The sequence below is a fragment of the Colossoma macropomum genome, unplaced genomic scaffold, assembly GCF_904425465.1.
Source record: "Colossoma macropomum unplaced genomic scaffold, Colossoma_macropomum, whole genome shotgun sequence".
In the NCBI taxonomy this organism is placed as follows: domain Eukaryota; kingdom Metazoa; phylum Chordata; class Actinopteri; order Characiformes; family Serrasalmidae; genus Colossoma; species Colossoma macropomum.
Genome location: NW_023496045.1, coordinates 591,955 through 614,986, shown reverse-complemented (window position 1 = coordinate 614,986; position 23,032 = coordinate 591,955). Strand labels below are relative to the sequence as shown.

At 40.9% G+C, this 23,032-nt stretch overlaps 1 protein-coding gene across 1 annotated transcript in view; it reads right to left on the bottom strand.

The window, feature by feature from the left end:
- LOC118804408 (cytosolic carboxypeptidase 4) overlaps positions 1–23,032 on the bottom strand; it is a gene marked incomplete at its 3' end in the record, with an annotated part of 291,416 nt that overhangs the window by 144,500 nt on the left and 123,884 nt on the right. Inside the window, exons 9-11 of the mRNA XM_036564921.1 lie at positions 19,892–20,060; positions 15,455–15,519; positions 10,387–10,503 (exon numbers count right to left, since the gene is read on the bottom strand). Of these exons, the coding sequence (XP_036420814.1) occupies positions 10,387–10,503; positions 15,455–15,519; positions 19,892–20,060 (351 nt within the window). The remainder of the gene's footprint in view (positions 1–10,386; positions 10,504–15,454; positions 15,520–19,891; positions 20,061–23,032) is intronic.

Sequence of the window (23,032 nt, the reverse complement as noted above, 5' to 3'; positions counted from 1 at the left end):
CATTTTATTAGAAACACCAACCTTGTGCTTCCAATAACTGGCCACTTTATTATAAACACCTACCTTGTGCTTCCACTCACTGGCCACTTTATTAGAAACATACACCTTGCGCTTCTACTAACTGGCCACTTTATTAGAAACACCTACCTTGCACTTCCAATAACTGGCCACTTTATTAGAAACACCAACCTTGCGCTTCCAATAACTGGCCACTTTATTATAAACACCTAACTAGACTTCCATTCACTGGCCGCTTTAGTAGAAGCATATATCTTGCGCTTCTACTAACTGGCCACTTTATTAGAAACACCAACATTGCACTTCCAATAACTGGCCACTTTATTAGAAACACCTAACTAGACTTCCATTCACTGGCCGCTTTAGTAGAAGCATATATCTTGCACTTTTACTAACTGGACACTTTATTAGAAACACCAACCTTGCACTTCCAATAACTGGCCACTTTATTAGAAACACCAACCTTGCACTTCCAATAACTGGCCACTTTATTAGAAACACCTAACTAGACTTTCATTCACTGGCCACTTTAGTAGAAGCATATATCGTGCGCTTCTACTAACTGGCCACTTTATTAGAAACACCACCCTTGCATTTCCAATAACTGGCCACTTTATTAGAAACACCCAACTAGACTTCCACTCACTGGCCACTTTATTAGAAACATACACCTTGCGCTTCTACTAACTGGCCACTTTATTAGAAACACCACCCTTGCATTTCCAATAACTGGCCACTTTATCAGAAACTCCTCTCTTATAGTTCTATTATGTAGGTGTACAGTCAGAGACTGTAGTCCATCCATTGCTGCACAGTTTATCAGCCCCCTCTACTCCATTTATCAGTCGTCAGTTTCTGACCACAGGACCGCTATTGTCCAGACGTTATTTGGGTGGTGGTCCATTCTCAGCACAGCAGTGACAATGTTACGGCAGTGTAAGTGCAGTGGGAGAACGCCTCAAACGTCCTGAAGTGACTTCTTCTGCACATCCTCCTCTGATCCATGTACACAAACCAGCCTTCTTCAAAGAGAATTCATTAGCCGACGGACGTCAGCTCTGCAGGCCTCAATATTTCAATGCATTTGATTAGAACGTTTTTCAGCACTTTGAAAAAAAAGTGAGTCTGGGAAAAAAAGACAAAACTTTCATGAATACAAATAGACACGGCTGCATTAATATAAACAAACCCTGCAACGTTTGGGCCTCATGAAAGGAAAGTGGGTTTGCAGACTGAATGGAGCATCTCAGGGGGCTTTCCGCATCATATCCATTTCCAAAACAATAAATAACAGAAAACAAAAGACTCGACAGAAAACGGTGCCGCAATACGGAAGCATATTTATATTAATCATGAACTTGATACCGACAAGTACCACAGCGTCCTTTGATTAGCTTTGGGAGAGGGAATACCAGAACGTGTTGAGCCGAGGATACAGCAGAAAAACAACAACAAAAAATGTCATTTAATTTCATATTTGGTAATGAATGATCCTGTTTGAGCTCAATTCAATTAGCCCCGCTGAATCGATCGACCTCTTAAAGGCACAGCGTGCATAACTATCATCTTACCGCAAACACAATTATACAATCGAGAGGCGAATCAACACAATCGTGCTATTTCTGATGTCTGAAATTGGCGGGAACCAACGAGCGAAACATTTTAAAAACTTATTTTTTATTATTCAAAATTCAGTGCATTACAATGACAGCCAACCAGCCACATGCATCTACAGCACCGCACAGTTTAGTGTTCTCCCCACGTAAATAGCAGAATTGTGGACACAAGCAATTAGATTCTCAAAAAAAAGCATGTGTTTTTGAAAATGCGCTCACCGCTCAGGCTTAAAGTGTGAGTTATTAATACTGCAATCCTTTCAAATCACAAGACATCCACATACGTGTGCCGTATTACATTAACCACAAAGTGCGAAACACAGGGGGTCCTGGGGGGGTCTGGGATTCCCTAAATAATCTCTTGGACCCCCTTAATGTCTCAAAATATCATCAGAATTCTGGGGAGTCCCTTAAAATAAACTTGTTAGGATGTTACGCTGTTTGTTTGGGAAACATAGACACTCAAATTCTAATTCACTCATTGTTTAGCTGCTTCACCCACAATCAGCTTCTGTCTTTAGCATACTTTTTTTTTAATCCTAATCTAACTTTTAATCATTTATTTGACTATTTTACTACCCTAATTTACTTTCTAATTTGATTTTTAATTTAATGATTCTCATTTAAATTTATTGTTTTAATTAATTTTTATTTCTTTTTAATGTTGTTTTTAATTATGTTTATGTAACTAGTATTTTCTCATTTGTATTAACTCACTTATAAATAACACACAGATAAATGGTCACATCAGTCACTCTGCTCAATACAATATAATTTATAAAAGTGCACGATATGTTTGTTTATCCTCGACAGCATCTGACTGGTACACCAACTGGGAAATCTGTTGGTAGCGCAGAATGTTTAACCAGCATTCCACCATGAATTAAATTACATTGAAAAATAGCGTTTTAAAGCTGTTATACAGTTGTCTGTTCATTTTCATTGATTTTCATGGGTTATTTTTAATGCCTTTTGCTGTGTGATACACAAAACGCGTGCAAAAAAACTGCGCCACGTCTATTCTCTAAATACTGCTGCACTTCAGTACCGCATCTGGGATGCTCTGCCTCTTTACAGGCACAGCCTATGTACAAACATGGGCACCGGAATGAAAAGCAAGCGTTTCCAAGTCGCTCACGCCATGCAGAAGCAGTACATGTGAATCAGGCCTTAACTAACTAGAGCTGCAGCACTGCTCTGCCTCAGGGTGGCGCTGTAGCAGACTGGTTCACCCAGTTGGTCCTTCATTGCCTAGCAACTGTAACTAGGCTCAGGAAACCTCTGAAAAACTTTCTAATATGCACATTTGAATATCTGAAAACTTTTCCCAAGACAGACTGGTGGAAAGAGTGAGCCGTCCATCACTTCTCAAACCAAAGACAAAAGAGATCTGCAATTAATGTGTTAATTACACATCCTAATTAATGTGTGGAAGACTGAATTAGCAAACTAGAAAAGAAGGTTTACAAAACAAGTTTTGTTGCCATTGAAGTATCAGTGCGGCTGGTAAGCGAGTTAGCAGCCAGCCAACGCTGTAGCAGCCAGCCACCCGAGGACCACCCAAATACCTGGGGGGATTTCACACACTGATTAACCATGTTGAAAAAGAGGAGCGTGGAGTATTCGAAACTCACTCTCCAGTAAAAGTGTTGTTACCGCAGTGAAATAAAGACTGCAGTAAAACTAAATTCACCTTTCCAAAGAGGAGCAGCTCAAAGAAGTGCTTTAGTGCTGAACTGCAGTGGAACTTTTTAGAACATCCAGTATCTGTCAGCAGAGGAACTGAGGCTTGTTAGACTCTGTTCTTCTCTTTTTTTTCATCCTTTCAGCGTAAAATAAAATGCTAATGCTCCAATGAGAGCTTTCCAGTGAGAGGGGTGATCAACAGTAAAGCAGAACAGGAGCTGAACCAACACCACAGAACCAAATTAAACCCAAACAAGAGAAGCTAAACATTAATGAGAAAAATGAACCTGAGGAAAAATAACACTTTACTCACTGATGCACTCGAGTAGTGTAAAAGTGTCGTCATATAAAATACTCAGAAGTACATTGAGGTTAATACAGTACATGGAACTACTTACTACCGACCTCTGTTGATAGACTTCAAACTGTTTATACCATTAACGATATAATACTATTATTTATTTATTTATTTATTTATTTATTTTTGGGAGGGGTCATGAATTTCTCTCTTTGCAGGGACCAAATCCTCCCTAGAATTATAAAAACATGAACATAGTGTGAATATTGGCTGCTCTCCATGAGGAAAATTACCTTTTTAAAGCATTAAGTAAAGATGTAATGTGAAATAAAAATGTAATGCACTTTAGTCCACGATTATAGGTAACAGTGTGTCATAAACTCTTAAAAAACATGGTTCTTCAAGGGTACTTTAGTAAAGACATTGGTTCTAGATAGAACCATAAACAGTCAAAAAACCATTTGCATGCTTAAATGTTTTTTTGCATGGTGAAATGGTTCTTCAGATTGATGGAGAATGTGTTGGATGTGGTTCTATATAGGATTCTACATGGCACCAAAGGGTTCTTCTAATGTGACAAGCTTGGCATCATAACAAGAACCGTCTATAGCACATTCATGTATATTTTCCCTCAACTTAAAGAAGCCTTTCATGATGCAAAGAACCCTCTAACCATGCAAAAGATTCGTTGAGTGTTCATGCTCCTATATAGAACCATTTTCTTTACTTAAGAACCCTTGAAGAACCATTTTTAAGAGCGTAGACAGGAAAGGAGTGTTGATAACTGAGGAGGTGAGATTGATTTAGATGAATGATGATTTAGGCATGCAGTTACCACCATGCCAACAGGAGAAATATTAGCAGAGAACTTGTAGAGAGGAGAACTCCCACTCTGTAATGTCTTCCGGGTTTCTCAAACAATAGAGGGCGCTCCTGAGCGAGTCCAAAATGGATGGGTTAATATGGAGCATTTGAGTAAAATCATAGTTTATAAATTTTTAAAGATTTTTAATGTAAAAGAATACATTCATTTCCTGAACGCAGAGCAGCTAAAAAACATTTTAACACTGCTGTTATATTTTTAAGAGCTTTTAAACTCGAGTTATAGGAGTTTAAAGCACTCAGTAGCAGTAATGTTAACGTCCTGCTGCCCAAAACCCGTTTGCTGTATAAAAAGGAAACATACAGGTGAGTTTTCTTTGCTTTTTTAGAGAAATCCATCCTTCTACTCTCTAAAATTAAAGGAAAGTTCTGGGCGAGTGATTAGAATCTATTTTAACTTTTCGTTTTAGTCATTTAGCTCCATTCACCCCCATTCATTGAGGACTTGCTCACGGGCGCCCTCTGGAGTTTTGCTGTCATGTTTTTGATATAACGGGGGAAATAGGAAGCGGCCAGACTCCTCATAAAGTGGCTCTGGTATTAGCTACCATTACTTGTCAGTCACGTTATCTGTGTAGCTCCAACGCTAAAGCTAAAGAAGAAAACTTCAAGCACAAAACATGACTTGGGTGATCGACTGTATTTAGGAGGAAGTGGAAGGAAACTAAGGAGGGAAACTTTGAGTTTTAGCCAAGCTATCACTTTAAATTCATCATAGTTGACGTTAAATGTGCTGTGAGGCCTGTTCTTGTAACAGCGGACACCTTACAGCACCCCATAATAAGTTCATCAGTTAATTATCAAGCCTTTTGTGATTTGTAACAGGTGTGTAAGCGCAGAGAAAACAGAGCGGCATCATGTGTGGGACCGTCGGTGTCGTCCTGTCGAGTGTGTTTGCTGCGGCCTGCGGATGGCAGGTGGAGTGATGTTAGCTCGTGTGATTAATGGCAGAAAGCTCATTGTTATGCACAGTCTGTAGCTTTGTTTGCAACCATGTCGTAGCGCCGCACACGCTGCGCAACCACAGCTGCATCTGAACCCACTGCAGCATCCGGAGATAAGCGGCACGCAACAGGGAAAAAAGGGAAAAACGCACAGGTGGAGGAAAGAATTAAGATAAAACGTTTTCATTTCTGTCAGATTTTTAAAAATCATAAGTAAGAAAAATGCCGTTCTTGAAAGCTTGTAATGAGAACAACACATCCTGGCTCGTTTTTTTACAGTAAATGATCAACATTTATTATGTCATACACTTTTATTTGTAGGGCTATTAATAAATGTTAAAAAATAAATAAACTAGAGGCTCTTCTTTGTGCGCTGGCATGGTAGCACGGCTCTCATCAATAAGCAGAGAAGCAAATTAATTGCAGAAGGGACTCAGTCCAACAGCTGCAGTTCATCTTGTGACACCATTTGAATTAAAACATCAAGGAAAGAGGGAGAGAGAGAGAGAGCAGATACCATTCGCTTTTAAGCAGAAAGAGCCCCGCATGGAGGACCTTCATAGCAGAACCTGAGATAGACGATATAGTAAAACATCTCTATCTTTATATTTATCAGCCCTGATTTAGAAAAGCTCAATTAAATAATTTATCAAACCATAACCGCCACATTATCAGACCAAAATTGGGTAAGAACAGCCTTTACTACATGCAAAGAGATATATACATCGATCAGACATAACATTATGACCACCTCCTTGTTTCTACGCTCATTGTCCATTTTATCAGCTCCACTTACTATATAGGTGCACTTTGTAGTTCTACAGTTACAGACTGTAGTCCATCTGTTTCTCTGATACTTTGTTAGCCCCCTTTTACCCTGTTCTTCAGTGGTCAGGACCCCCATGGACCCTCACAGAGCAGGTACTATTTGGGTGGTGGATCATTCTCAGCACTGCAGTAACACTGACGTGGTGGTGGTGTGTTAGTGTGTGTTGTGCTGGTACGAATGGATCAGACACAGCAGTGCTGCTGGAGTTTTTAAAAACTGTGTCCACTCACTGTCCACTCTATTAGACGCTCCTACCTTGTCGGTCCACCTTGTAGATGTAAAGTCAGAGACGATAGCTCATCTGCTGCTGCACAGTTTGTGTTGGTCATCCTCTAGTCCTTCATCAGTGGTCACAGGACGCTGCCCACAGGACGCTGTTGGTTGGATATTTTTGGTTGGTGGACTAAAAACTCCAGCAGCACTGTTGTGTCTGATCCACTCAGACCAGCACAACACACACTAACACACCACCACCACGTCAGTGTCACTGCAGTGCTGAGAATGATCCACCACCCAAATAGTACCTGCTCTGTGAGGGTCCATGGGGGTCCTGACCACTGAAGAACATGCATTCCTTGTTGCAGAGGGGGCTATTTGAGGAGTGGAAAGATCTGCAAACTTTACCTTACATGTCTCTCCATCATTCTCTGTATATGAATATTTTTCTATGGCCAATGCAACTTTAGGAATTGCAACTTCTTTCTAGTCAAGCAGAATGGAAACTGCCTTGGGTATTTTTAATGTAATCAAACTCTGTCATCAGGTGAACTAGGACTCGGTTTGTCTCTGTGTGAAATGTTGTTGAGCTGCTAGTGAGCAATGAGGGGTGAAAGAGGAGGGGTGAGAAGCCCCTGCTGTGGAAAACAATTCACACCTCTCCACAAAAGCAGCCGTGCCAAGATAAAACAGACAACTGCAGCTTTCTTCATACCAAACAATCTTGTACAACACAATATAAACACTTCTATAAATGTCCATTTGCTTTCTCACTTAAGACAGAAATCCAGTCTCAGTTTTGTAAATCATACAAATTTCCATTGAAATGTATTCAATGTAATTGAATCATTTAACTGAGGGAGCTCCAAAACAGGTGACTACTGTAAAAAGGGGTAACTATAGCAGTGGCGTTCCTGTCTGAATGGAGGGAACCCTGCTGTCCTGTGTGCAGAGCTGTGCTGTTAACCAGTCAAGTTAAAGTTTATTTATGTAGCGCTTTTTACAACAGACGTTGTCACAAAGCAGCTTTATGGAAAAAAATCCGGGTCCGAGTCCCGATGAGTGTCGCCAATGGCAACAGCGGCAAGAAAACTCCCTAAAAGCAAGAGGAAGAAACCTTGAGAGGAACCAAGACTCAAAAGGGGAACCCATCCTCCTCTGTTCCACAGTGGATCCACTATACTATCCAACCACTTGTTATATCATCAACTGAGGTTAGCATGTGTCTTATGAGGCCTAACACACTCATACCAGCAAGACAAACAAGGGCCACCAAACTATTATTTCACACACGGTTTCCAGGAAACTCCACTATCTGAATAAAAGGATTTCATAATCAGAGCTTGAGCAAAGCTGTCAATCAAATAAGAGCCAAAGCAGCAACATTGACAAGCGTCTGACAAGCACCAAGCTTATTATGTTGAGCCTGAAACACCATTCATTACTGTCAATGATGCTTCAGCAGGAGGATTCCAGCATTTCTTAGACTCTAGAGGAAACAAACCACTTCAACTGTAACCCTTTACAAATGCAAACACCTGTTAGCGTCATCTGTTTCTGGTGCATCCAATCAAAGTCAACAGCAGTTAGAATGGCTAATAATTAAAAGGTTCTCACAGTCCACTTAGAAACACCCACCTTGTGCTTACCACTCACTGGCCACTTTATTAGAAACACCTAGCTTCTACTTCCACTAACTGGCCACTTTATTAGAAACACCTACCTTGTCCTTCCACTAACTGGCCACTTTATTAGAAACACCTACCTTGTCCTTCCACTAACTGGCCACTTTATTAGAAACACCTACCTTGTCCTTCCACTCACTGGTTTACTTTTTCAGATTACACCCACCTTGTGCTTCCATCACTGGCCATTTTATTAGAAACACCTACCTTGTACTTCCACTCACTGGCCACTTTATTAGAAACACCAACCTTGTCCTTCCACTAACTGGCCACTTTATTAGAAACACCTACCTTCTGGTTCCACTAACTGGCCACTTTATTAGAAACACCTCCGCAGCTCCACTATATGGTTGTCCAACTGTAGCTTCACGCTTGTCACACAATTTATCAGCCCTCCTCTACCCTTTTTATTATTGGTCAGTTTCTGACCACAGGAGAACTGTTGTCCAGGTATGACTTGATGGTGGATTATAATCAGCACAGCAGTGTACACTAGCAAAGCAGACTGCACTCTGTGGTCAATCTGCATTACCAAGCTTTTAAAAGCTGGCTCTAATTGCATCTACATTACGTATGTACCCTGTGTGGGAGCATTAACAGATTTTATGGATACAGAATGGCCCATAACACCCACTGTAAATGACACCACTGGGAAACCTTAAGGACTCAGCCGGGAGGCTGTTCCTCCAGAAAATGACCTCATTTCATTTTGCATACTCGACGTTTGTTCTGTATTTCTATGCAGCAGTGGTATTTTTACCCCATTGTTAATGTGAAAGAAGCAGTTTGGTTTCAGCTCGACTGAATAATCAGCTTCAGGGTGTTCGGACCTCAGCATGAAGCCACAAGCTGCTGCTCTGACAATGGAAGACTGAGGTGCTTCACTGGAGGATAAATGCAACTCAAGTCACAAAGCCTTTTGTGTATTTAGAAATAGAGAGACAGCAGGCTGAAGAGTGAAGGGTACAGCTGGCAGGCCTATACCAGGGGTCACAACCCAAATGTTAAGAAAAGCCATTTTGTCCTTTCAACAAAAATCAAACCACCTCGGGAGCCACAACATTTCATGTCCATTTTGTTGAAGTAACGTTTTACCATCTTGGCTGTAAATGTGTCTCAGTATGTGCTGATGTTCTAGTAACTAAAAATACAATATAAATAAAAAACACAGACCTACTTCACTCTGCTTTAAGCTTCATCTCCGCTGCAGCCGCTTTTCTCGCATCTCCGGCAGGAAACTTTTCCACAAAAGTGGAACAGATTCTTGTAACAACTTTCAGTTTTTTACGAGACTGAAGTCAGTTTCTTGTTCAAATTTTCCTGTTCCACCTTAAGTAGTGTCTGAGGTGCCAGAATGTAACTGCTGCACCATTTAAGGTGGAACGGGAAAATTCAAACAAGAAGCTGGCGAACGAGAAGCGACTTCAGGCTCGCGACTTCTTGGTGTTTCACAGTCCATTTGTCTCCAAGTTATCGATGATCATTTTAAATGGTTCTCTTTGCCTTTTCATTAGCTCTGAGCTAGGTGAGATTGTTGTCTGTGTTGCTATGGCGACCAGCAGTCTGTGCTGATCTTCAGGGTTAAAGGGTGAATTATCAGTTCTACATTAACTCTTGCGATTTATTGTTAAACTGTGTTGAACGATCAGCAGAGCTTTATTTTACTGTAAAGGAGGATTATTTTATTTTTACCTACAAATATAATTCTGCTGTGGAGCCACAACAGGGCAGTAAAAGAGCCGCATGTTACCGACCCCCAATCTACACTCCTTGGCCACTTTATCAGAAACCCCTCACTTGTAGCTCTTGCAGTTAGACACTGTACAATGTAAAACATTATACAGCTTTTAAACTTAAAAGAGTAAGTAACTTGAAATTTTGAGTTAATTGAACATTATTTACTTTCAATGTAAATTAATGTAATGAGATTTTTTTCCAAATACTTTTGGATCAGTTCTGTTGGTCCATGCATAATGAAATGATAACATGTTAAAATGTGTGTAACATGCCTGGAAATGTAGATAAAATGTCACAAAAATGAAACTGTCATTCCAGTCCAGTGGCTCTCTGTCATTGTCCAGAAGTACCACCTTTAGATTTTAGTACATATTTTACACTTCTAATGTGATTTTGTGGCATTTTTGTGTCTGTATTTGTGTTTTTTTTGTTTGTTTGTTTTCTGGGAAGTGTGTTTAATGTAAAGTGCCGCTACCTGGAAGTCATGCTGTAGTTCAGGGCAGAGCTCTGAGTACTGCTGCAGCTGTTCCAGCGGCCGGTCCGGCTCCGGCCGAGCCGTCAGCTGACTCACATCAGACTCCAGATCGTCCTCCTGAGGAACACATACATACAGAACCAACAGGTGTGACACCTGGAAGATCAACCATCACCACAGCTACCAGTGACCCAACACAGGACACAATGTCTGAGATAAACTTATACAGGGCAGGAACACAGACACAGCTGGACACTGACATCTTATCGAACACACCTCTCATAACCACACAGGTATGAGAGACAGACTGAGAGAAAAAAAGAGAAATTCACTGTATAGATGATCGTGCCTGAGAGCAAATGAAAAAGACAGAGAGAGAGAGAGGGCAACTGATAAAGAGAGAGAGTGAAAAAGACAGAGAGAAAAAGAAAGAGAGACAGAAACAGAGAGACAGAGAGTGAAAAAGGTGTGACAAAATTTCCCCACATCTGTAAATTAAATGCCTTAGAGCAAGTGAAAAAGACACATATGCACATATACATACATACAGACATATATATATATATATATATATATATACATATATATATATATATATACACACACATATATATATTGTTTTTATTGACGATTCTTTTGATAAAAATGGGTTTAAAAGCTCTATTTTGGTCTCACGCTTCTTATCAATTCTCACCAGTTAAGTATTTTAATGCCACATGTTACCGATCCCACGTACCCTAGACAAAACGTGGGGTGTATATATATATATATATATATATATATACATACACAGTGGTGTGAAAAAGTGTTTGCCCCCTTCCTGATTTCTTATTCTTTTGCATGTTTGTCACACTTAAATGTTTCAGATCACCAAACAAATTTAAACATTAGACAAAGATAACACAAGTAAACACAAAATGCAGTTTATAAATGAAGGTCTTTATTATTAAGGGAAAAAGAAATCCAAACCTACAGGGCCCTGTGTGAAAAAGTGATTGCTCCCCATAAATTAACTGTGGTCTATCACATCTTTGGAAAGCTGAGTTCAACTTCCCTAGCCACACCCAGGCCTGATTACTGCCACACCTGTTCTCAATCAAGAAATCACTTAAATAGGACCTGCCTGACAAAGTGAAGTAGACCAAAAGATCCTCAAAAGCTAGACGTCATGCTGCGATCCAGAGAAATTCAGGAACAAATGAGAAACAAAGTAATTGAGATCTATCAGTCTGGAAAAGGTTATAAAGCCATTTCTAAAGCTTTGGGACTCCAGCGAACCACAGTGAGAGCCATTATCCACAAGTGGCGAAAACATGGAACAGTGTTGAACCTTCCCATGAGTGGCCGGCCGACCAAAATTACCCCAAGAGCGCAGCGACGACTCATTCAAGAGGTCACAAAAGACCCCACAGCAACATCCAAAGAACTGCAGGCCTCACTTGCCTCAGTTAAGGTCAGTGTTCATGACTCCACCATAAGAAAGAGACTGGGCAAAAATGGCCTGCATGGCAGAGTTCCAAGACGAAAACCACTGCTGAGCAAAAAGAACATAAAGGCTCGTCTCAGTTTTGCCAGAAAACATTTTGATGATCCCCAAGACTTTTGGGAGAATCCTCTGTGGACTAATGAGACAAAAGTTGAACTTTTTGGAAGGTGTATGTCCCGTTACATCTGGCGTAGAAGTAACACAGCATTTCAGAAAAGGAACATCATACCAACAGTAAAATATGGTGGTGGTAGTGTGATGGTCTGGGGCTGTTTTGCTGCTTCAGGACCTGGAAGACTTGCTGTGGTAAATGGAACCAAGAATTCTCCAAAAATCCTGAAGGAGAATGTCCGGCCATCTGTTCATGACCTCAAGCTGAAGCGCACTTGGGTTCTGCAGCAGGTCAACAATCCAAAACACACCAGCAAGTCCACCTCTGAATGGCTTAAGAAAAACAAAATTAAGACTTTGGAGTGGCCTAGTCAAAGTCCTGACCTGAATCCGATTGAGATGCTGTGACATGACCTTAAAAAGGCAGTTCATGCTCGAAACCCTCCAATGTGGCTGAATTACAACAATTCTGCAAAGATGAGTGACAGAAATTCCTCCACAGCACTGTAAAAGACTCATTGCCAGTTATCGCAAACGCTTGATTGCAGTTGTTGCTGCTAAGGGTGGCCCAACCAGTTATTAGGTTTAGAGGGCAATCACTTTTTCACACAGGGCCCTGTAGGTTTGGATTTCTTTTTCCCTTAATAATAAAGACCTTCATTTATAAACTGCATTTTGTGTTTACTTGTGTTATCTTTATCTAATATTTAAATTTGTTTGGTGATCTGAAACATTTAAGTGTGACAAACATGCAAAAGAATAAGAAATCAGGAAGGGGGCAAACACTTTTTCACACCACTGTGTATATATATAGGCACCATTTAAGGTGGAGAGAGAGAGAGAAAGATGGCAGTGCAGATGTTGAGTGTGACATCTTTGAAATAAGAGTTTAATTTAGTGTGTAAATTAGAGGTGGGCAATACGACAATATTTTATCGTTATCGTCAAAACTTTTGTTATCATGATACAGAATTTCCATTTCTGAGTGCATCCTGGATATCGTCAGCTCTCAAAGCGCACTGACCAACTGTATGTTTCATTACAGAGAGAGCATAATTAGTCCTGTTTAACTGGATTTAGTGCAGTTTACCACTCCATACAGTATATTTATAGAACCTTACTCACAAAAACGGCTAGTTTTGAATCCATTGTTTTTGTGATACCACAATATTATACCCTCAGTTTCAGAAAAGCAGGTGTTTACAAACTTTAGGACAGTATTTGAGTTCATCTCATTATGTGCTGATGGTTAAAAGAGGCTAAAAATATAATATAAATGAAAACACAGACTTACTTTGCTCTGCTTTAAGCTTTGGCAGAGCTATAGCTGCTTTTCTCGCATCTCCGTTAGGAAACTTTTCCACAAAAGTAGAATAGTTTTTACGAGGCTGAAGTCGCTTCTCATTCAACCAGCTTCTTGTTTGAATTTGCACGTTCCACCTTAAATGGTGCCTGATGTGCCAGAATGTAACTGCTGCACCATTTAAGGTGGAATGGGAAAATTCGAACAAGAAGCTGCTGAATGAGAAACTTCAGCTTCGTGAGTTTTTAGTGTTTGACAGTTTCTCACTGCAGATTAAACATATCAGGAAACCAGCTGGAGTGATTATAAACACAAATAAGTCCATTAATCTCTAAATTATCGGGCAGTAAAAGAGCCACATGTTGCCGACCGCTGCCTTAGGCTGATGTGGGGCTGCTCCAGATCGTTTCATTCTATTGGTCAGTACTTTTCTATGGAGATTACACAAGCTGTGTGCACGATTAGAGGACTGTGTCAATAAATGCACATTAAAGTAGCTGAATTGTTATTTGTTTTAGAAATGGATGTCAAGCATTTAAGAAAAAAGCCAAAACACCCATTCAATCAGCACTTTTGAGCAGTACTGCAGATAATACAGCCTCATCTGTGTGGTAAAGACTGGGTTTGGGAAACGATCGTGCCGTGTTGGGAGGGATGGAGGGAGGGTGTAAGCGCAGGAGAGCGGTGTCACAGTTGAAGCGTGAGTGCGTGAAGTGCTGGCATTGATTTATGGCAGCATCAGAGGTGTGTGTTATTGAAGTAATGCGAGTGCAGGAAGCAGCACAGCCTGTCCTCTTCAATCGGCGTCTTTAGAGAGAGCCAGTGGATCAGTCCAACGCTCTCGCCTCGCATTCATTTAGCACAAATTACTGGGGAAAATTGCATGTCATACAGGGGAGGCTGTGTCACATTATGGTATATGTGTGGGTCTGTGCGTGTGTGGGTGTGTGAGGATGATGAAAACAGGTTGTGGGGACATTAGTTTGCTCTCCAGGAAGGAAGATGCTGTTTTACCCTGAAAACTACAGATTTATTAGAAAAAGTCTTTTATCTGCTAAGGCTGAGGTCACGCAGGGCTCCAGAGTGCAATCATCTATGTGTTGGCCTTCCCATCAGAAGATCACGAGTTCGATCCCCAGTGATGCTACAGCCATCTGTAGCCAGGGAGTCCAAGGCCCAGTCCCATTTCTTATTTTTACCCCTACCCTTTGTTTTCGAGTGTCACCCTAACCCCTTTGGAACTGAGTTACAGGGTAGTGGTTGAAATCTTCCCTCTGAAATGGGACCCTCAAATAAAAAGAGCATCACTTCATTAACAGCTACCAGCGCTGCTCTGTAGGCGACCCTGCCAGTCTGCAGTGACAGCAGAGGAGGGTAAAGTTCAGCTCCTCACTGCTGGGCTTTAGTTACATTTAGAGCATCATATGCCTTCAAAGAGGGGGCAATTATTTATTATCACCCACCCCTAATTCTTCAGTGATATGAAGCTGAAGTCAGATATTCACCAGATTCCTGTTCGAATTTTCCCGTTCCACCTTAAATGCTGCAGCAGGTACATTCTGGCGTTTCAGGTGTCAAAACTGCTGGACTGTTTAAGGTGGAACGGAAAAGTTAGCTAGCTAGCTACCGAGACCTTGCGATGTTTTATGCTTGTTATGAAGAAAACGACCACAATACATTGAAACGACATTAAACTAAGATAATACAGTGGTTATCGTAATTTCTAACAGAGAAAATTCTCACATTTGTGTGTTTCTTTGGTCTCTTGTTCTCCATCTTGCCAGTTTTTCTTTATTTCTCATAACTCTCTGTTTGGAGTCTCTGAAAAACCTCTGTTTGGAGAGCCATGTAGCCCTAAGAGTGTACCTGTCAGATGATAAACTGTAAATTAAGGAAAAATTAAGGATAAGTTGTAAACATATGATAGACTGAAAGAAGCTGTTGGAATGTGACCGGTGGGCCGGCTCTTTGAGACCGCTGGACTGGGTCCGTACGCTTGTTATCAGCAAAATCCAGCACTAAAGGTTTATCAGGTTCTCCCCAGATGTGTTTTCTCATTACAAGATCACGCCTGTCCCCACAAGGCTACATTTACAAACACTGGTGTGTATGTGTGTATGTGCTCGTCTGGTCCTCGGAAGGAAAATCAAACACAGGGAATCACTCACAAAGTCCCGGCAGTCAGGTTCCTCGTTTTCTTGCTCTTCATCACTGTCATCTTCAAAGCTGTCATCTAGCAAAGAGACAAACACACACACACACACACACACAAAAGCCTGAGACATCAATGTCAGGGCGTGTGGAGAGTTAGTAGCCATGTGAGATCAAACAGAACCACTTTGGAGCCCTCCTACATCCGCCACACACACACACACACACACACACACACACACACACACACACACACACACACACACACCTGTGACACCCCTAGCAGCCCAGACTGAGAAGGAGAAATGCAAGGAGGGCATTTCTGCCAACATAGTGAGATAAATTTACTTAATAGAATCACACAGAACAAGAAAAACCTAGAAATAAAGAAAATCGTCTAAAATTAAGCTTATAACAACATCAGCAGGAGAAATATTAGATTTTTGTGACTATATTTAAGATAATTTTACTTAACAAGACACTATTTTTTTATAAAAAAAGATGGTTCTTCAAGGGTTCTTTAGTAAAGACATTGGACCTCATTTACCAGCCATTTTTAAAAAGAAATTTTTCTTAAAACCCACTTAAACAGCTTTCAGGTAGAGTCTGACTCACCAATGTTCTCTAATTTGGGGTTTGTTCTTAGGTAAGAACAGAATCTACACACTCAAGAGCACAAAGGTGAGAACAGTTCTGTGCTTCAAGAACACGTCTATATAAAACCTTGAGTACTCAAAGAGCCTTTTGCAAGATTAAAGGGTTCTTTGCTTCATGAAGGGGTTCTTCAAACTGATGGAAAATGTGCATGAATGTGTTACGGACAGCTCTACATAGAACCTTTTTGAAAAGGGTTCTATATATCCCCAAAAAAGTTTTTCTATTGTTACAAGCTTGACATCGGAACAGAAGAACCCTTTTGGGTGCTTTTTAAAACACATGAATTTGACACAGACTTTTTCTTAGGACCTTTCTCAAGAACACTTAGGAAGATATAAGTGAATTAGGGACCAAAAAGCACTGTTCTCCTTTTGTTAAAGAACCTTTTTGGTGCTATATAGAACCCTTTTTCAAAAAGGTTCTACATAGAACCATATACAACGCATTCTGCATCAATTCGAAGAACCTTTCATGATGCAAACAACCCTTCAATCATGCAAAGGGGCCTTTGAGTGTTCATGGTTCTACATAGAACCATTTTCTTTAACAAAGAACCCTCGTAGAACCATCATTAAGAGTGCCCTAATTACTCAGATGACTTCTATCAGTATAAATTCGTTTAAGATGAGTTTTCAAACCCAAATTCAATTAAATTCAGTAAAGTATGTTCAGTTCAACTCAACACAACCCAATTCAATTCAACTCAGCTCAGTCAGAATTCACTGTATGGAGTGAACTGCCAACCTGCACACAAACCAGCAGGCTGCACACAGCTTTCTGCTGGACAGTGATTATGGAGGGAGAGCCTGGCTGCTCTTTTGTCCATCATGAGGTGCTACAGACTGGCCAGCATCTGCTCATTCCAGCTGAATGTGGTTTAGCAGGCCAGTCGGGGGGCAGCAGGGTTTTACAGCAAACACAAATAAGCCCAGTGGGCAGAAAACATGTTGTCCACAATTATGAGCCCAGGCTGTTGTTCAGTTTGGTCTGATGAGGTCCATCTCTCTGTCCTCTCACACCAACACACCCTGCCCTTTAAAAACATGGCTTTTTTAAAATGTTCTGAGTCACGTTTGCTTGTCACTCTTCAGTTAAAGCTGGAGTAGGTGATTTTAGGTGGTATGAAGTGAAAGCCAGTTTTTGAAATAATCTTTTCCACTTTAAGCCCTTCCGAAGCCACACGCAGGACCTGGCTAGTCTACAAATTGTCTCCTTGGAAATATAGGTTCTATCTGCGTTCTGAGATATTAAGCTTCAAAGATTTTGCATTCCAAATAGCAAAACTGATATGTGGAATGTGTCTCTTTCACACATGATAATGAAGAACACCCTATATTTACTGTAAATCTACAATATCAAAATGTATAATTTGTAAATTATTTTTTTGGAACGGGTCAAATGCAGATAGAACCATCTAATCATAAGAGCTCACTTTCTGCTTGGAATTATAAGGTTCTATCTGACAAAACATGAAAAGAAGCAAATCAGTGTCAACATGTATCAGAAAGTTACATTTAATCCACTCGTACCAGCGCAGCACACTAACACACCACCACCACCTCAGTGTCGCTGCTGGACTGAGAATAGTCCACCAACCAAAAATATTCAGCCAACAGCGTCCTGTGACCACTGATGAAGCACTAGAGGATGACCAACGCAAACTGTGCAGCAGCAGATGAGCTATCGTCTCTGACTTTACATCTACAAGGTGGACTGACAAGGTAGGAGTGTCTAATAGAGTGGACAGTGAGTGGACACAGTGTTTAAAAACTCCAGCAGCACTGCTGTGTCTGATCCACTCAGACCAGCGCAACACACACTAACACACCACCACCACGTCAGTGTTACTGCAGTGCTGAGAATGACCCACCACCCAAATAGTACCTGCTCTGTGAGGGTCCATGGGGGTCCTGACCACTGAAGAACAGGGTAAAAGGGGGCTAACAAAGTATCAGAGAAACAGATGGACTACAGTCTGTAACTGTAGAACTACAAAGTGCACCTATATAGTAAGTGGAGCTGATAAAATGGACAATGAGCGCAGAAACAAGGAGGTGCTCGGAATGTTATGCCTCATACAGAACTTATTCTCCAAACGTACTAAAGAACCCTTAAAGAACCTTAAGTGTTTAGATGTCCCCAAATGTTTGACAAATAGTGTAAAGCTAATGAGAAACATGTACATCTATGAGAACTATAACGCCTACATGTGTGCAGTGTGTCTGAGCAGAGCGCTGCTGTATGTGTACATCACGACAGATCTACTGTGTCTGATTGGTTGCTGTGTAGCAGTGATACAGACATCACAGGGGAATAGGGGAAAAACACACCCACACACACCCACACACACACACACACACACACACACACACACACACACACACACACACACACACACATACACACACACACACAGCTAGCACCTGTCACAGTCTCGCTGTTTCCGAGTGTCACTGGGCAGGTTGCCAGGGCAACCGTCACCGTGTGCACTGAAAGCAAAGTCTATTGTGGGTTACTATAGAAGAAACTCCTGTCCTTTCCATACAGCTGAATGTAGAGGTGGGCAATATGACGATATTTTATCACTATCATGGTAAATTATGTCACAATACGCTTTTCTGAGGCATACTGTAGATATCATCAATACTTAAAAAACACCGACCAACTTAATTAGGCCTGTTTAATTGGATTTGGTGCAGTTCAGATTGAAAAAACACAGAATAAAAATCATTATAGTTGTAGATTTATAATTATTATTGTTATTATTATTATTAATAGTAGTAGTAGTAGCATTAGTAGTAGTATTAGTAATAGTAATAGTAGTAATAGTGTTATTGCTGATGTAATTTCTATATGTGGCACCACAGGTTCTTTTTTGTTTGTTCCAACTTAAATCTGAGAAAAAAATTAATATTTTAATGCATATCATGTAGGGTGAAAATGTCATGATATAATATTTGGGCCATATCGCCCACCACTAGCTGAATGCAGTGAACTATGGGAAAAGCTTTCAAATAAACCCATATCACCTATAAGCTTATTTGCGCATGTGAAATGTGAAGTTATTCTTTAAACCACAGAGCGGTTATTTTTGGTGTTTTGCTGGGCAGCTGTGGCCGTCGGACTGAAGGCTTCGCCATCTCTGTCAGCTACGAGAATCTGCGTGTTGTTCACGAGATTGGTTGCTTTGCAGCTGTTTTGAATGACCTTATTCATTTTAATTGTTTTGCTGTTATCATTTTATATTGTTTATGTATATGATTGAACGATTATTCTACTTTATGTATGCTATGTGTTAATTTGCAGCATTTCTCTTCATCTGCGCTTTGTCCCGCTCCCGCCTGCAGAGGGCTGGTTACCCGCCCGCTCCCGCACACAATACTGAAAATTAGTCCTGCTCCATAAGATTAATTAAGTGACCCTTATTAGTCTCACAACAGGGACATTTCACCTCCGCATTTAACCCATCCGTGCAGTGAAACACCACATACACACTAGTGAACACACACAGTAGGGTGCACACTTGCCCGGAGCAGTGGGCAGGCCTATGCACGGCGGCCAGGGATATTGTGGTGTCTTAATGAAGACCTGGATGCAGTTTCGAGTGGGTTGAGAGAGAAGTTCTGGGGATGTATTTACACAAAGATTTGGGCGCCTATTGACTTCTAGTGTTTGTTAGCTACATCAGCCTCATAGCACCAGGAAAAACTGGACACCAAACATGCATTATCTGATCTATTACATCTGGGCTAAGTGGACAACTGGGTGAATTGGCCCAGAGAGAGACTTGGCCTTACCGTGGGCTCCCGGATCGTCCTCCCAGGCGTCCGCAGGCTGGCCGGGCAGAGGGAAACTGTACACGCTGCGGTCTGAGGGCAGAGGAAGAGGGATTTTTGGGTAGCATTTCCTCATGAGCTGCACTGCAGGCTCCACCAAACACTCCGTGGCCTTGTTCAACAAACAGGTCTGCGGGAGAGGACATAACTCATTTAGAAACGTTATAAACGCTCCGCGGAGTAAACAAGTCGGCAAGTCAAATGTGCTGTGAAAGCAGAAAAGTTTCCACGACGGATTGAAAGAAAAACCAGCGCCCGTGTCCGGTAATGACTCAGGCTGGTTTACTTCAGACGATGACCATCACAGCGCAATGAGAACTCACAGCTCCAAAGCCAATGATTAAAGCAATACAAAGCGAGGAGCCACAAAAGGTAATAAAAAAACAATTAGAGCAGCAAAAGCCCTGAAGGAAGGGGCGGATTCCAGCTGCGGGTTTAGAATATTCATCACTTCGATCTCCAGGTGATTATATCACCAACAGCACTGTTGTGGATCTGAAGGTAAATGGGGCGTGTTTCAAATACAGCTCTGTCACTTCCTTCCACAAAACTAAATAATCACAGATAAGTGATGAGGCAGGACTTACAGCCTTCGTCTTCGGCTCCTCTGGGAAATGTGCCCCAGTTCACATCATTATCGCCATTTAAAACACATACATAGGGGCTGTAACACAATCAGCTCCATGTCCTGGTGGGTACGCCTCCAATGTGCTGCCTCCTCAGAATACGGGCACCTGTTTCTCATTCACCGCTCATTAACCTGTGTATTCATTCTGCTTCAGTTTGTTCCTAGTGTGGTCTTGAACATTTGTCTAGGCTTGTGTCTTTGCCTTAAGTCTGATTTTATTTAGTCTGTTTATTAAACTCCACTTGCATTCAAATCCACCTTCATGAGTGTTTCATTACAACAACACACACTATAAATGTTCCCCCTGGCCACTTTATTAGAAACACCTAGCTTGTAGGGGTGGGCAATATAACCTCATGATATTTGAAGACATTTTCATGAGCTTTAGTGTTTCTGAAGGTTTGATAAGATAAAATGCAACCAAAAGGGCCACATATGAAAAATATAATTAAAACCCACTAAAAACTATGAATGCAGTGACTTTTATTCGGTGTTTCACACAAAGTGCTGAACTAAATCCAATTAAACAAGACTAATTATGTTCTCTTTGTGATAAAACATGCTGTTCTCACAATATATACTGTCATATTGCCCACCTATACCCCCTTGTACTTCCACTAACTGGCCACTTTATTAGAAACACACACCCTGTACTTCCACTCACTGGCCACTTTATTAGAAACACCTATCTGTGCTTCTACTCACTGGCCATTTTATTAGAAACACCTACCTTGTGCTTCAACTCACTGGCCACTTTTTTAGAAACACCTACCTTGTGCTTCCACTCACTGGCCACTTTATTAGAAACACCTACCTTGTGCTTCACTCACTGGCCACTTTATTAGAAAAACCCACCGTGCACTTCTACAAACTGGCCACTTTATTAGAAACAAATGATAAATCACATTAAGTAACAGCCTTGCTTTTAAGTTATAAACTATTTTGAATATAATTCCAAGTTTACATGCATTACTGCTGGTGTGGGTTTCCTCACACTCAAAAATCCACAAAAAAATGTACTTAAGTGCCAATTGTGCAATAATCTGAATTATTGTGGAGATAATGATATATATAATTTTTTTGGTTCACAAAAATAACTTTAAAATACAAACTTTTACATGCTGCTTGTTTTTTGCACAGTTAAAAAGACAATCTGTTCCACTAATTGAGATTTATAGTTTTCAGAAAGATTTTCTGTAGTTTTAATCTCAGTACTAAAAAAACCTTTATAGCAGCAGTGGTACATGCTCAAAAGTTTCATGTACAGCCCTCATATCAGCGTACAATTACAAACTGTGTTCCATCTGTTGCTGTACAGTTTATCAGCCCCCTTTTACAGCATTTATCACTGGTCAGTTTCTGACCACAGGGCCACTGTTGTCTCAAACAATAAAAGGGCCATATTAAAAAATCTCAACAATTCCAAGGGCCAGAGATCGTTTATATTTTAATACGCCAAAACGTCAACAGCAAAATAAAGCCCCTTGTAGTGAAGTATTACATATAAATACTTGATATATTTAGGCTACATTAGCTACAGATCACTGTTAAATCTCTAAGTGTTCCCAGGATGTAGGTCTTTTAAACGTACCTGTGTTTAATTAATTCTTGGGATCAGTTTATGACAACAGAGTCTGGCTGCAGACCTGCACTCTCAGCCAGATGCACTCTCAGCCCCAGTGACGTCACGTGCACATACACTCTCTGCCACAGTGGCAGAAGCCGCCCAACGGCACGGTGACATTTGGCTGCTGCTGCTTAGCGACATCATCACTTAATCTCTTTTTCATCCATAACACAGTTAGAGAGTTACATTTAATGTATCTCCCTGTTGAAAAAAGTCATAGAACCCATTAAAGGTGTCTGTTGGTTCCTGGTGGTTTTCAGTAGTCGCTAATGGTATTCTGTGTTTTCCTGATGGGTTGATATCACAGTGTAAAGGATTCTGATCATTTAATCCGGTGTTTTGTGGCTGATTCCAGATGCATTTGATCGTTTCCTAATGGCCTCTAATAGCAACCATCAAGACACTTCCCTGTTGTCTGACAACTTTCTAGGAGGTTGTGACGACGTTGACGAGCCAGCAAAAGTAATCAGTACTACGTTGACTGTACGCTGTCACAACCTCCTAGTATCCTTAATAAGTTCTATTTTTATCAATATTACAGTTATTGATAACCGGTTCTAATCGTCTTCAGTGTGGCTTTCATGAGTTTCAGAAGCCTGTTTGTTTTTTCTGTGAATAAACCCGACAGTCTGTCTGATCATCGTGGCAGGTTTTATTTCGAAAGTTTCCATATTTAATTACCTTATTATCAGAGCAGCACTGACGTCATCAATAGGCTGGCGGTGCATGTCAGGCTGAGAGTGCATGTCTGCAGCCAAACCCTTCTCATTTATGAGCTGCTGAGTGTTTATAGTGTTTATAGTGTTTATGTTGGTTGAAATGCAGCTGGTGTGTTTGGTGATATGAT